Below are 15,913 nucleotides of genomic sequence, written 5' to 3'. Positions count from 1 at the left end.
ACATTACCGATCCAACCCCACAAACGCGGTTTGCACCTTCCCTCTCCCTCCAAACCCCAGGAAAGCTGAACTTTTGACAGAAACCATCTCTTCTGGAGGGGGCTTGGAAAGAAGTGAGCAGAGCAGCAAAGCTCTGACAGTGTATAAATAACTCCTACACAACTCTACCAGCCGAGAGGTGCTGTGCCTCAGAGCCACAGACAAACAGGTAACACCTTTAATAAAGGCTCTGCCCACGCTGGTGCAGAACCAAAATGGAAACTGCTCTCTGCAAAGTACCCCTGACAACTGAGGGATACTAAAGGGGCAGCTTGAGCCTATGCAGGCAGTTTTTGCCGCCCTTAGCAAGTCACCTGCCACATCTTCCCCACTGCTAAGTCGCTTTAGCAGAGACAAAGCAAAGGGAGCACAGAACCATGAAGAAGGAGATGGTCCAACCGAGCTTCCCAGAGTCAGCCCCTCCCTTCCATGCCAAAATCCTCCAATGTCACACCTGGACAGCAAATGCAGCCCCCTAAGACTCTCTCTCAAGTACCTGAGTTAAGCATCACTTAAGCTGCTTACCAAGTTACTTATAGGGCCACTCCAAGCAGTCTCCTCACCACAGGTGTGAAAAGCTTAGGGGGGTTACACTCCCTCTGACCCCCCGGGCTGTGCCATGGACTTGGTAATAAGAGCTACAGAAATGGCATTTTAGAGTTTTCCTGAAGGACAGCTCAAGGACTCTCAACCTCCCTGGATAAGCACATCCTGAGGACCCACCACCACAGACTCAGACAGATCCTTAATCATGACACAGCCAGCTCTGACAGATCCAGCAGTAAGAACTAAGGACTGTAAAGAACACAAGGAGTACAGAACAGCGTTGCTGGACGAAGTTGTTTCAGTTTTGTCATTCAATATGTAAAAACTGGGAAGTACATTAAGCATGACTCTGCTCCTAACAGAAGATTTTGGGCGTCCACCTGGAGCACACCTGGTTCACAGCAACACCGGCATCTCCACACGGCAACTGCACTGCTAAAAAGGGACTGAGGAGTCCTGCTGTGCACTGTTACATCCTATTCCTCACTGCCCTACTTTCAAGGGACTAATTATTCTCTTAAGCCTTGTTTAAGGAAGGTGAGCTCCCAAGAAAGAGAAAATCCTTCTCTAACAGTTGGTCACGTTCCTTTTCCACCGGACTCACCTTTTGCCTTGACTGTATATTCCAAGGATAGATTTAATTAATTCTCAATACAAGCACTTCTAAGCCTGCAGTGAAGCACCTTGCTGCACTGACAGATCCACAGCGACTGACTTGGATCCTTGGAGCATCTTCCTTTAAAGTGGCAACTAAGCCAAGGGTAAAGACCTAAGAAAAACCCCCAAACTCCTGTGCTGTTAATTGCACAAATGCATTGTTTCAGTGCTATCTCTACAGGAGCCAAGGGTGAAATCCCAATGATAATCTATTATCTTTATCACTGATTAACTTCAGGAAGCTTGTCTACACATTGGTTGCCCGTGGAATCTTCAAGGAGAATACCTTGAGCTTTCTTTTCACAGCTCAACAAGCAGCCATTTCTCTGTCACTCTCGGGCTTCGTTGTAACACACCGAGACCCTTCACTAATCCTTCGAGAAGGGAGTTTACAGCAGCTTTGCACAACTAAAGGTGGCCCAGCTTCTCACAAATGCTTTTTTCTGGAGTATTTTTCCCTTCTTCCCTTTCCCTGGCCCGACATACTGTGCTGAAGTTTCAGCTCAGAACTGTGCACACCCATCCATTTCCAGTTGAAACAAGTTGTTTTTCTAAGGATTGTAGCTCAGCCCGGCTGAACAATGGGAACACGACATCCGAACTTGTCTGTGGACAAAGCCAGCAGCAATAAAGCCCCGGGCAGAGAGAGCTGCGGGGCCTTGCCCTCCCCCAGACTGCCTAAGAACGAGCTGCAGTGTGTCCATGCAGGAGCTCTCCTCGCCGTGCAGCCAGCCCTCAGATGACCCAGAGCAGCTCCACTGCCTGGCAGTCCATGCCAAGGAAGCTGCTGAACTCTGTAAACCACGCAGATCCAGAGGATTTATAGCTCATCGTGTCAGTCACAGGCAAGACCACCCCCCTACCCTTCAATCAGAATCACCTCTATCCATTCCAAAGGAAGTCTCCACACAGTGCATTTTCCCTGACAGAGCACGCTCCATTTCTAAGGTTAAGCAGAGACAAACCACGGATTTTCCCAGTCTCCACCACAAGATGCTTTAGATTTTTACACTAAATGTGCCAGAAAGCATTTCTCAGCCAGCACACTTTCAGCAATCAGCCTAGTCAGCTTGGCCACGTTCCTCCTGCGGCTGCAATGACTACAGCAGTGGGACAGCAGCTAGGATTCCCACCAGGAGCATACTCCTTGGCCCTAACTGTTGTCAAATGACTTATTTCTGTTTCCCACTCTGACATAAAAGCCAAATTTGCCTCCAAAACAGAGGGCAGTTCATGTGCTCATTTACATCCCAGAGCTTCCCAGCAGAAGACAGACCTCCATTCCATGGAAGTTTTGGCATGCAGATAAGCTACGAAGCCAACAGTAATTTCCTTCAACAATATCAGAAGGTAAGTGATCCACGTTTGTCCACATATTTTCATCCCCAAACACAGATGCTGAGATATACAGACTGGTAAGATCACAGGACAGGAGAAATAACGGGAACAGAAATAAAGGATTAAAAACCCTGTATTATGTCACAAGTTACTCTAATTCCTAATGCTCTCCTTTGACTCAAACACCATGTCCCCTGTCTCTGTGAAACTCCTTGCCTTACCCAAAGCTTTCCAGATAACAGCTCTGTTTTTTTCCTGGAGTGCAGCCCCCACGACAGTGTCTGTAGGAACCGGAACCCACCACCAGCACCCACAGCCACCCACCCAGCAGGACCAGCTGTCCTTGGCTCTGCAGCGATGACGGCTCCCACGCATTCCTGTCGTGGGAAAAGGAGCCCACAATGCCACCATTCCATGAAAACACGATCAACCTTTGTGAATCCAACAGACGCTTGAAAGGCTCTGTGCATCACACCAATTTACTGCTCAAATGGATCCAGGCTGCACACAAACCTGATGCTTAGGAGACTTCCCCCTTCCCAACCACAAAGCCCTTCAGTTACCAGCAAAACTAAGGGAAACCAATTTCCCTGCTGCACAAACGACTCTACTGCTGCAGCAGCACCTCCAACACCTTCTCACGTCCAAAAACCACCTGGAGAGTTTTCCTCAGAGTACTGAGGAACCAGCCGGGGTGCAACACATGCACCCCACTGCACCTCCCAGCCCTCTGCACCACCTTGTTGGGAAGGGTACAAATCAGAACAGAGTCCAAAATAGCAGCAGGGATTGAAGCAACCTTGCCGTGCTCTACAAAAAGCGCTGCCACCCAACCCTCAGCCCTCCCTGTCCCCTCCATGGCAGCACACTGCCTCTTTGCCTGTGCTCAGCAAAGTGGAGATCTACTCTGGAGGAAAAGACACGTCCCTGACAGACATCCATCTCTCCCACCACTGCAAGGAAGAAAAGCTGTTCTCCTCCCACTCCAGTCTGCCTGTTTTGCCCACTATGTATAACCCAATCTCCCTCCAGAACCATTTCTCTCCTCCAAGACAACACTGCGGAATAAAAGTCTTGAAAAAAATGACTGCAAATGCACCTAAGCTGCCTATTTCTTCCTCAGTGTTCCTGCTAAAAGGAAATCCTCTCAGACTCTCAGTTCTGACCACTCTTGCCCGTACTCTGCCATGTGCATTTCAGGCAGCAGTCACCCAAAGGACACACAAATTTACTCATTCACTCACTGTGGCTACTGAGCATAAAATGTAGTGAGTGAGTGGCCTGAACTGCACACCAGTAGTTGGGCTTGAATCAGAAATAGTTTTAAGCTGCCCACATGTTTTCTTACACAAAGTTGGCAGGAAATCTTTCCCTTCTGTAAGTAGTTTTGGTCGGCTGCTCTTCACAACAGCAAGTGCTCTGCACTGAGGGATGAGGCAGCAGAAGGGAAGGAGGACATGTGGAGGAGGGACAGGATGAACACACAAACAGCTACTCTGTTCCAGTCCAACTCAGAATTCCCTCTGGCATGAATGGAACACTGACATGTGCACGGGCTTCTTCACAGCAATACAGGATCTACGGGGGAGCAGATATGTAAAGCAAAAAGCAGCAATGTGAGAACAAATTTTGTCTTCGAGTAATGCCATGAGTAGCCTGGTTTAGTCACAGCTTTGCCTTCCCACCATCAGAGCAATTAGAGCATCAGTCCACTGACACGGCACCCCACAAGACAACTCCACCCCTCTCTTCACAGTCCCAAAGCAAAACACTATTCCAGGGTCCCAAGGAACCAAAGAAATGCGGTTTCTTTGTCCCACAACCCGTCTTTCTTGATGGCAGGTGGTACCTCCTGTACCCAAACCATGGTACACTAAGTGACCGATGGACAGGAGATGTGGACACTAAAGCACATTAGAAACAAGAAAAACTACACAATGCAGAGGAAATTGTTGTTCCTGGAAGGACAGAGATATCAAACATTTCTCTACTGATGAAAAAAAGATGGAGACTCAACAGATGTGCATTTTGCTTCCAGCCTGCCCTAAATGTAAGTGAAACGGCCATGCTGTTTAGTTCATGCAGGTTTAGCTCCCATTCCCCTCACCTTAACTTCCCAAGGTAGAAAACAGCAAAGACCCCAGCAAAGCTGCTACAGCCCAAAATTCACCATCCAGTGGAGCCTGGAGATTCAAGACTGGTTCCGTAAGGAAAGTGTTTTAAATGAAGATCAGAAAAAAGGTTCATCCTAAGAAAACCAAATGCCAAGTGCCAACTGCAGAGCAAGCTATAGAAATCCTTTTTTTCTCCCCTGTGCAGATGACAAGAATTTGCCTGTATCCTGCCTCCAGGAGTTCTGTAGTCCACATTCCATTTAATCCACCAGGACCATGGAGGGGACAGTAGAAACCAGAGGTCCTTAGAGGACATCAACATTTCTCCATGTAATTCTCCTGCTGAAATAATTACTGTTAGTAATAATTGCTGGTATCTCTCCTCATGCAGCATAACCAAGTCAAAGTATTATGCAGAGATATTTATAAAGTTAACCAAAAGCAGCCTGGGAAGATATGACTCGTTAGGCCAAGAGCTCTGACATTAGCTCGAGTAATTCCCATTTAATTCACTGGTATTTCTTCCTGCCCCATAAAGTTCACTGGATAAACAGCTGTGCCACCGTCCCAAACCACAGACCACACTTACACTGCCCGAAACTGAGCCCAGCAAAGCAGTGCAGTGAACCAGCCGAAACGGAACGCGCATTTCCTTCCCTTTTTTGGCCTTTACAAAGAAGGATTTTTTTAATTGAAGGAACCAGTATGGCCTAGTTCACCAACCTTCTCTTCCGAAGAGAAGCAAGAGGATAAGGTTACAGCAGGAGATAGCTGGATTCAGTACCTGATTAGAATTCCTATTGTTACCGCCCGGGGAACCCAGCACAGAAGCAATTATTTCTAATAATTTCGACTCATTTGGTTAAAATTCTGACAAGCCTGACAGTCACTGAATTCTTCCACCAATACAAACTACTGTTAGGCATACCTAATAAATGAATTACAATTTTTTTTTTTGCTCTATTTGGCACACCCAACTGAAAGCTGCTGCATATTTTGAACAGTTTTTACATATGGTAAATGAACAGATCTGTGAAGGTAGCTAAAGCAAGGCACAAGTACGACTAAATCCAAATGTATCTATTTTCCCCATCATATCAAAACCAGGTTCTATTAAAAGAAGTAAGTCAAGGTTTAGGGCAAAGATAGCAATTTAAGTGGAGTCCTTCCTTTTCACTGTTGGCTTCCCACGTTAGATATAAACATCATGTGCCAAGTTCCTTCAAATCACCACAATTTTGATTTCTACGCTCCTCTTAATGCTCCCAATCACATCTGTTCCACAAAAGTATTTTCCCATATTTATTCCGTGTTTACACGGCCATAAAGCGACAGAGAAGCACTATTTACACCAGGCAGTTCCCTGGGTTTCCTTCCCACAGGATTTTGATGCTGAGGCAGTGCAACAGGTTGTTTTGAGTGTGGGTTACAGCTTTAGAGCATGTGACTTCCTATCAGTCAACACAGCCAGCAAATTCCAGCAAGGCAAAGATCTGAAGAGATTTCAGGCACATGCAGGAAAAAAGGAATGAGTACCTTAGCCTTGAAAATAACCTTTTTACACATTTCCATGGAAGTTTAAAGACAGGATGTATGGAGGGTGTAAAAAGGGGAAAAAACTCCTAAATAAATCCACCTGCCAGAAACACCTCTCTCAATTCTCTTCATGTTTTGCACTAAGGACTCAATCTGAACAAACAGCTTAAAAGATGAAGAGCCTAGGTCCAAAAAGACCTTTGCAAATCACATAGACCCACCCACTTGTCTAGGTCTTGGTTAAGCTTTCCCAATTAGCAAGGCCCTCCCTGGCAGACACAACCAATGAATAACACTGACCTTTCAACAGCAGTTACCAAGTATGAATTTGCTTTACTGCCTTAGAGGCTTCTCGCACAATAATTGCCTTTTCACATTACTGCACCAAGAACAAACCATTACTGAAAAAGATAAAGTAATAAAGCATAAATAACAAGAATGGTTCCAAACTATACCATCAAGCTTGTGTCCTTTTCCTGCAAGTCAAGGGGAAACAGCTTAAGACCCAGAGAAATTGCATCTCCCAGATTTCACTTCCCGTGTGCCGTACAAGGGAACCCAGCTCCCACTCCCTGCCCTGCACAGCAGCCTGAGCAGATCAGCTGGGAGGAGGCAAGTCACAGAAATCCAAGAGAGGATTTGGTTTTCCAGAAGGTTCAACGCGTGCTTGTGCCAAGCCCTTTGCCTGACACCACAGCAGAAATGGGCAGATGAGGCAGTATGAGGAGGAGAGCAGCTCCAAGGGACAGGGAATCACTCAGGATATTCTATGACTGAGATCGTCGGGGAACACTGGAGCACATTAGTGGCTGATACCAACCTCATCGGGGCAAACTCTTAACCAGACAGGAAAACAGGTAAAAAGTAAACCAGACAAGATTACCAGGAGAAACTGTGAGAAAGCAAACGGGGAAAGGATTAGCCTGTTTAAGAGCTGGAACGTGGGAAAGCTACTAATGCCCAAATACTGCAATATAATGCTGATTTTAATCTTCAGACTAAGAGACTACAATGTTTATAAATATTAAAAGCCTTGGCCTGTTAAAGAAAAGAAAAATTGCATTGCAGAGGCCTCCCTGATCTCTGAACGTGCATTGTAGTCATGACTCTGCTATTCCATGTTTGCTCTCCCTTCCATCAGCATTCCACAGAGCAGTCAGGAAATACTCCCAATATGACAGTAACAAATGAAGATTTTTTTGCTCTGATTTTGTGTTTCAGTTCAAGACAGGTGGAAGATATTTACCTTACATTCCAAACCTGAAGGACATAAAAGCAGTTAGTAAGGACACAAAGAAAGTATCACATACGGGCTTGTGCTGGACTCCAGTCTGCCTCCCTAAAGCCAAGCACAAACCAGCTTGCAAAGAACCTGAAGGTCAGAGCACGTGGCCGCTCCCTTGAAAAGTCTCAAAGCAACACAGTAAATATAAATTTACCCCTCCACCGTCCTAAGCTTCCTAAGTGGGTTTGTGAGCTGGCGGCCCAAGTTCAGCACACAACAATGCAGAGCACATCCTCATCTGTCAGGATAGAACCTATTCTCCCAGCCCAGAAAATGTTTCTGCTGACTAACTCAAGCAGCAAAAGCACAACTATGGGTTTACACCTTCTCTGCATACCATACTGAGGTCTCCAGTAACGTAACTATTCCTTCACTGGCACACAAAAGCCAAAACCTGAAAGGTTACACTAACAAAAACAGCCTTGTGTCAGTAAGGTCACACACCAACTAACAAGTGTGGCCAAGATACAGGAGCAAAAGAACCAAGTGAAGAGAAGCTGACTGCACATTAACCCCACGGTGCTGTCATTTTACTCAACTGTATTCCCACACAAAGCTTTCAATGCCAGATTCAAGTGCCAGAGCCAAGACAACGTTCACCTTCAGCTGAGAGCAGCAAAGCCAGCTCCAGTTCTGTACCAAGTGCACCTTCTCTGAAGGTGGCCTAAGCACAGGGTAGTCAGGACGCCGCATGAAATCCTCTGGGCTGACAGCCATGCCTGCCTGCAGCTGCATTAAATTTGCTGAAGACTTAGTTCTGTTTCATCACTCAGAAGGGATTTTGGCCCCAGAAGCACTCACACCCCTCTTGCAGTAAGGACCTCAACAACATTCGAACCTCGGTCTCTGCACTAACTCAACAGAACTAGCACTCTACAGAAAACATCTATTTTCCTTGTTTTAAATTCTAACCAACTCAGAGGGAAACCATTCTTGAAGATTTTGTGCAGAGGCAAGGTCTGATCACTCTAAATTTAAACACATACTACGTAGTCCCTGGTATGTTCAATGCAACAGAGGTGACAGATCCTGCTGCGTAAGTAAGAGCAGTTCTCTCAACCTTCACGCTGCTGTCTTGGAATGAGCACCAGAAACTGTTCCATGGGAGATAAAAAGCCCTGAAATGGGAAAATAAGACACACACCTTAAACACGTTGCTCTAAGTTACAACAGAAACAAGTTCTGAGGGAATGCAGTTGTACTTCTGGACACGTCTTGGAATGTAGGACAATTACTTTGCCTCCACAGATGTGCTAAGAAATTATGAACAGCTTCCACTGCTACCAGGGATTCACAGACTGATTCAACCATTCATTCCCACACAGCCAAGGCCAGACAAGCCATTCTTGATTCCTGAGGATGTTATACCTGGATCCGGTTGGTCTTGTGACCAGGAAGAGAATGTGACGAAATTCTCAAAAGAAAAGCCACCACATCCACTCTGAGAAGCAAGATGTAATTGCTCGAGTCACACAACAACCCCAAAATTCTGCTATACTGACAAAATTAACTTCCCAACTGCCTTTCCAAACAGGACTATTAATAAGCACCACATACCTTATTAATCTGACATACAGTGAAGCTGCACATGACAATTGTGGTTAAAACAAAGAGAAGAAAAAAAAGCTTTCAGTGTGCAATGAGACAAGTGAAGTACTGAAATATTTGTTTGGTGGCACAAAGCCCAGTTCACTCTTGCTCTTCCTACCTCCCCACACGAGCCCAGCCACACAAACAGACACTGGTGGAAATGCCTTGCTCACACATCTGCGCTGGTTTCCTCAGCACAAAGTGAACAGCTGAGTTAATATTCTGGATGCAATTATGTCAAACAGTTCCAAGGGTCACACGGAAGTTAACACCAAGTATTCCTACTAATTTAAAATTTTAGAGCAACCTAAGTGTGGCCACTAAGGGAAAAAGCCTACAAGCTAAGCATCACTGGAAGAACTGCTTTGTGTAAATTCTGACAGCAGTTAATAAGGTAGTAGCTTCTTGTTACAATAGAGAATACATGCAAATACTTCAACAAGTCACCTGGCAATGAAATCATGTTTTTGCTTGCAAAACCTGAAAAACCACAGGAACAAGAAAAAGGTATTTCATAGAATCATAGAATAGTTTGGGTTGGAAGAGACCTTAAAGCTCATTTTAGTTACAATTCCCATGGGCAGGGACACCTCCCACTAGCCCAGGCTGCTCCAAGCCCCGTCCAACCTGCCTTGGACACTGCGAGGGATGGGGCAGCCACAGCTTCTCTGGGCAGCCTGTGCCAGCAAACACTTACTTGAACTATTACACTGAATATAACCTGGAATAGAGACTTGTGCCACTTGGAACATGAGTTTCACTTTATGATTTCTAGGTTGGCCTCTCTATTTGGCTGAAAGGGCATTTCCAACTCAGTCTCACAGGAAGGGATAATGTCATTTATTTCATAATAAATCATTGCTGCAGCAGGAGATCTGCTTCTGCAGAGGAAGCAAGAGCAGGCTATGCTTTAGACAACTGGAAATGCAGTAAGAGAAATTACATGGTGCAAAAATGTGCCCCTCTGCTCTGGTGAGACCGCACCTGCAGTGCTACATCCAGCTCTGGGGTCTCAGCATAGAAAGGACATGGACCTGTTGGAGTGAGAACAGAGAAGGCCACCCAGATGATCAGAGGAATTGAGCAGCTCTGCTGTGAGGAAAAGCTGAGAGAATTGAGACTGTTCAGCCTGGAAAAGAAAAGGCTTCAGTGTGACATAACTGCGGCCTTCCAGTCCCTGAAGGAAACTTATAGGAATGATGGGGCAGGACTATTTACAAGGACCTGGAGTGACAGGACAAGGGGGAAAAGCTTCAAATTGAAAGAGGGGAGGTTTAGATTGAATATTAGGAAGGAATCCTTCCCTGTGAAGGTGAGGAGGCCCTGGCACAGGCTGCCCAGAGAAGCTGTGGCTGTCCCATCCCTGGCAGTGTCCGAGGCCAGGCTGGACAGGGCTTGGAGCAGCCTGGGCTAGTGGAAGGTGGCCCTGCCCATGGCAGGGAGCTGGAACTAGATGATCTGGAAGGTCCCTTCCCACCCAAACCATTCCACGACTCCAGTCCGTGAAAATGAAACGCTGGCACAAATGAAGATTAAAAAGCGCGAGTTACGGCAGGCAGTGGCTGAAATCCCCGGTACCGTGCCCACAATGTCACCGCCGGGGGTGCGCGCCCCGGAGCCCTCCCGGGGGCAGCGCCGGTGCTCGGCCCCGTTCGGCCGCGCTCCCGCCCGGGCCCCAGCGAGCGCCGCAGCGCCAACGGCCGGGGGGCGGCCCCGGGCCCCCCGCGCCCCTTTGTTCGCGGCCCGGCCGTACCTCCAGGATGTCCTCCAGCACGTACGCCTCCATCGCGGCCGCCCCGCCTCAGCGCGCCGCCGCCATGCCCCGCCGCCCCCTCCCTCACGGCCGGCCCCCCCCCGGCGGCGGCACGGGAACAGGAAATGGACCGTTCCACCCCGTGCGCGCCCGGCGCGTACCACCCGCGCGCGGGGGGGACCGCGCTCCGCTCGGCCCCGCGCCCCTCCGCCGCCGCCTCGGGCACGGCCAAATACACCCGCAGGACGGCAAAACCCGAACGGAGCCGGCGCCCTTTGCGTTGCTCACGGACCGGTTCACCCCCTTCCCCGCCGTGAACTCGCAGAAAGCCCGGCCCTCGGATGAAGCAGATCCGTGCCGTGGCACGTTTATTTGTGTGCTACGACCCGGCTTCCCAGTACAGCAAAACCTAATCTAACTAACCTGCTTCTACACGCTGCTCCACCGAGTGCTGCGTTTCCAGCCGCCCCGTGCTTTCCGCCTTTGCTGCTCCAGGGTGGCAGGAATTCCAGAAGTAGGCTGTGACACCAATATTAAAGGTACTGACCCCATCTCCACAGTGTAGCTTTGAGGACCATCATCTATCCACCAAGATGGGCATCCGCTTCTTAGCGACACATGTCTCTGCTTCACCCAAAACATCAACTGGACCAAAAAAATGAAATCTTACATGTTCCATCAACAGACGTGACAGTGATACCCGTTCTGCACACAGCAGGTCAAAGATCACTGAGCATCAGGTTTGTGGCTGTCAAAATAATTCATTTTCCAGTTCAAAACATGCAGAATAAAAAATATTGTCAACCCCACAAAAATCTCCTCTCTCGTGATCTCATTGTAGTGGAGCACAAAGGGGTCTAATGGCCAAAGGAATTAAATTCACATTCTGACTTGGAAGAAATGCTCATAGTAATCACTTGGTTTAATCAACATCATCTTTTCCCAAAAAACATTCTAATTTCAACAAACACTCCCATAATATTCTTCACAAGAATATTCTTATATGAACACAAGAATATTCTTACCTAATTCCTAGAAAGCTGACCAGATTGGCTACTAACATCCTAAAGAGAAATTCTAGTTATCAACCTAAATTTTAGGCATAGACATGTTCTTCTGTTAAAAAATGTTATTTAATCACCTAAAACGGGAATTACATCCTACTCACCCATCACAAAGTACCTCATTATATACAAATTCAACACCTGCTCGGGCTGCTCATACTATTTTTCCACTTTAAGGAACACCCCAGATTTTGTTTACTAGAATTAATTCAAGGAAGAATCATAAGATAATATTTTGTGATTCCTCCTGGAGTCCTGCTTTTAGGGCAGCATTTCTAATATCCCCAGCAGCCCCTTGAAACGGCTCCTGTGTACACAAAACCCAGCAATTACACACCAACGTTAGCCCAAGCACAAAGCTGTCCCTGCCAGCTCGAAGGATTTCTTTGTACATATATAAAAAAAAGAAAAGAGAAAAACCAGCCACCACCTCCCACACAACACTCATGTCTCAAAAGACTAGTTATTCAGTCTTCTGAGCCTCAGAAAGAATTAACAGACACCTTATATCACACCGAAAAAACCCGTAAGACACACAACTTAGTGCTGAAATTGAGCCACTTCACAGGACACCACTGAAAACACTTTCAGATGGAGAGACAGCGTAAGACAGGAACAAAAGCAGCTGTCTGCTCTGCACAGGGCCAGCTGATGGCACGGGCTCCTTCAGCTCCACAAAACAACCCAAGACTTTCAGCAGGAGGAGGAGGAGGAACAAGCTCCCCCCAAGAGCTGAGCCATTTCCCATCCCACGTGGAAAACTACGGAGTCCTGTCTGCAACAGCATCACCTCACCTACAAGCCCCTAGCCCAGGGAAGAGCTCAGACCTTGTCTCACACCGTGAGAAACACCATGGGGACTCAGGTTCTACACGTGAGCCATGAGGGCACGGCACCCTACACGTCTGCTTGAGGGCAGCAAACAAAGCACTCCACATTTCACACTCCAAATCCCCTGTGCCCCAACCCACTCTGTGACCCTGTTGTTCCCTCACCTCATCCCCTCTCCTGGCCCACCTTAACCCGAAGCTCTCTGGTCCCGGCTTAGAGAAGCATTTGTTTGCCAAATGACTCCTCGTACTTCCCTTTGTGCTTCAGTAAAAATATTCACAGCATGGAATACCGAATTCCAAAAAAAGCCCATTCCCAACGCTGTGTTTTACTGAACAACTCACAGTGGTGCAAAGTAAAGCCTTTAATGAAGGCTTCCATTCTGTTCCTGAAAAATAAAAAAGCGAAACAAAAAAAGAACGTTCTAGGGGAAAAACCAAAACATATTTAGATGTCTGTCTTTCCTATATCTATTGTGTGCTTCTGGGTTTTACACACAGGCCAGGAAATACATCTTCAAGTTCTGCACAGGTAAACACAAACCCATTTCTTCCTCACTTTCGAGTCCAGCTCTAGGAATTACTTGAAGTGTTTGATTAGAAAAGATAAAACACACTATCTGTCTGAACCATCTCAGCTTTATTCTGAAGGGCATGATCCAGTCTGTGCACTCATTTATTACCATCCACTACCAAAAATCAGCCTTTTCTCCTGACCAAGAGGTACCTCAAACCACACAGCTGTCTGAGCTGTGCCCATCCATCATGTCCCTTACAGCCTGTGAGCCTAAAACACACAAACCCTCCTGTTCCCCACACAGAAGGTGGCAGAGGCAACATCTGAAGTGCAGCTTGAGGAGACAATCTTAGCCTTAAAAAGAGAGGGAAGGAAGTCCCATTTCAAGCTACACTGAAACGTGTTAGACCAGAGGGAATCCTGAGAGTGTTCTGGGAAAGGCAAAGCCAGGGATGGGTACAAACTAAGGTGGGTTTACTCTGAGCTACCCAAACAGCACTGGTAACTAAAATAAAATAAAAAGCACAGAATTTGACCAAGGGAGAATAAAAACCTTCACAAGGACACAGTTGTTCACGCAGAGTGGAGCTGTAAGTGCTCAACAGCTCAGACAGTTTTTAAACAGAATCTTCATTCCATCTTCCAGTACACCACACAGGCCACCAGGAATTTTGAACTGGCATCACGTCACCCCGAAGCACAAGCATTTCAACCATTGATCCGAGACAGATTCTGGCACCCAGAAATGTGAGCATTGAACAATTGATCAGACAATTCCCACTCTTATATCACAAAAGCACATTGTTATCTATTTCCAGCTGATCGAGCAGTACTGGTCACCAACTGTCCCAAAGCATATAAACACACTTTTTTGTGTGTTTTCAGAGCCACAGAGCACAGTGTCAAGGTTGGGATGTTTAAACCCTGTCCCACGCAGCTGGTAACACCTTATTCAGCAAAATCATGAAATGCATTAATTACTAAAAAACGAAATCATTTTGAGACGGAAAACATAAAGAGTTGGAAACAGCCCTTCAATACAGGACAAGTTATCACTCAGTTATCCCCTCCAGCATGGCTTCTCCAAGTATTTCCCTTTCCAGCAGCAGGCAGGCAGTCCACATAGAATCCAAAAGTTCCCGAGGCAGTTAAGACCAAAAATCAGGGTGGGTTTCCAGCCCCAATTTTGTGACATTCTGTTTATCTGCTAAGTGTAGAGCACAAAGAAGCAAAGTTCCCACTGCTGTCATATGGAATACCTTGAGAACTCAGGTACCTATCACCATAAAAACCCCCAGGAAACCCTTGCAAAGAGAAGACTGACATTTCACATGGATTAGAAATACCCTTGGAATTATTAACCCCTAAAGGGGACATTTCCATCATTAAAACGCTCAAATGACCACATTTCCTCTTCTAACATGAAATAAAAACCCATGATAAGATACAGGAACAGTTGTTTATATGCAAGAAAATGCTGGATGGTGCAAGGAATATCCAGATAGATTTTTTCAAAGGCTGCTTCAAACTTGTGCTGGGCCCAGTTCTTCCCTTTTTAGAGTGATGCTACTCCCACCCACGCTCATTTTGCTGGACCAAGACCAGTTCTTCCTATCTGCTCCTAGAATAAAAACAGTTTCTCAAAACCCTCTGCAACTAAGTCAGAACTGAATGTTTTCCCAAACACACCCCCCTAAGGGTACTCACTGCTCCAGATAAATGCACTAGGATTTATCAGCCTTCATTAGGAACTACAGCCTAGAGCTTTCAGCACTGCATCCTATCACTGTAACCACTAGGACACTACAAATGTTCTTCTCTGCTACTTCTCGGATCGTCTTTTCTTTTTTAAGTAGAAAAATCATGTGATACCCCAAAAGTATGACCTCTGCTTTGTAGGAGTTTGCATCAGTCACCACTTGTGCAGTTTGTAAGGTCGCTTAGTTCTCTGTCAACACAAACCAAAAAGAGCTTTAAACCTACTGTTCCAGCTCCTCTCTGCAGAGAGATTCACCCAGCTCCTTCCTCTAGATCCTCAGTGCTTAGTGACTATATAAAAACCAGTCAGCTCAAGTCTGAAGTCATGACCCTCATCTGCTTTTTCTATTTTCATTCTGAATATTGGGTTCTTTTCCTTCACTTCTTGCAGCAATCACAGCTCCACAATTGTCAGCCCGCCTGAGTTTCTAACATCCTTCAGGCGGGCACTTCAGTGAATTTCAAATAAAAGAAACCTACTTTCTTCCTTTATTTTCATTATTGGGGTGAAGGTGTGCAGGGATGATGGGCTTTAACCTGATCAAAACGTACCCCCTTTAACACATACTTTTATTCTGTTTTCTTTGTATTCCCTTATCCTTGTAACTCTTTCTGAGCCTTTCTGACTTCCCTGCCAGAAGCTGCAGTGGAGCTTTCACGTGAGTTTTCCAGTCACAAGATGATCCTTGCTGCCCGTTGTCACTATCGCACCACCCTTGCTTCAGCTCCGTTACCCCCCCCAGACAAGGAAACTCTGATAACAAATCCACATATTTTTCCTTCTCTAACAACCATGTAACAACTTTTTTGACTGTCCAAGATGATTTCCCACTCAAAAGCACATTCCTCTGTCAAGACAGATCTTTCATTTCTCTCCAGCCTATTC

General features: G+C 46.4%; 1 protein-coding gene across 3 annotated transcripts in view; it reads right to left on the bottom strand.

Moving 5' to 3' along the window:
* The window catches only part of ANKRD17 (ankyrin repeat domain 17), a 69,116-nt gene that overhangs the window by 42,099 nt on the left and 11,104 nt on the right, over positions 1-15,913 (bottom strand). Inside the window, exon 1 of one of the 3 annotated variants that reach the window (XM_050320618.1) lies at positions 10,859-10,921. The exons of the other annotated variants lie outside the window; for them this stretch is intronic. Coding sequence (XP_050176575.1) covers positions 10,859-10,891 — 33 coding nt within the window. The 5' untranslated portion in view covers positions 10,892-10,921. Of the gene's footprint in view, positions 1-10,858; positions 10,922-15,913 lie in introns of those variants that run through there. 3 annotated transcript variants of the gene reach the window in all.

This window comes from Myiozetetes cayanensis, unplaced genomic scaffold (assembly GCF_022539395.1).
Source record: "Myiozetetes cayanensis isolate MyiCay16 unplaced genomic scaffold, myiCay2020 scf24, whole genome shotgun sequence".
Lineage (NCBI taxonomy): Eukaryota > Metazoa > Chordata > Aves > Passeriformes > Tyrannidae > Myiozetetes > Myiozetetes cayanensis.
The sequence above is the reverse complement of the archived record's forward strand: the minus strand, read 5'-3'. Positions and strand labels throughout refer to the sequence as shown.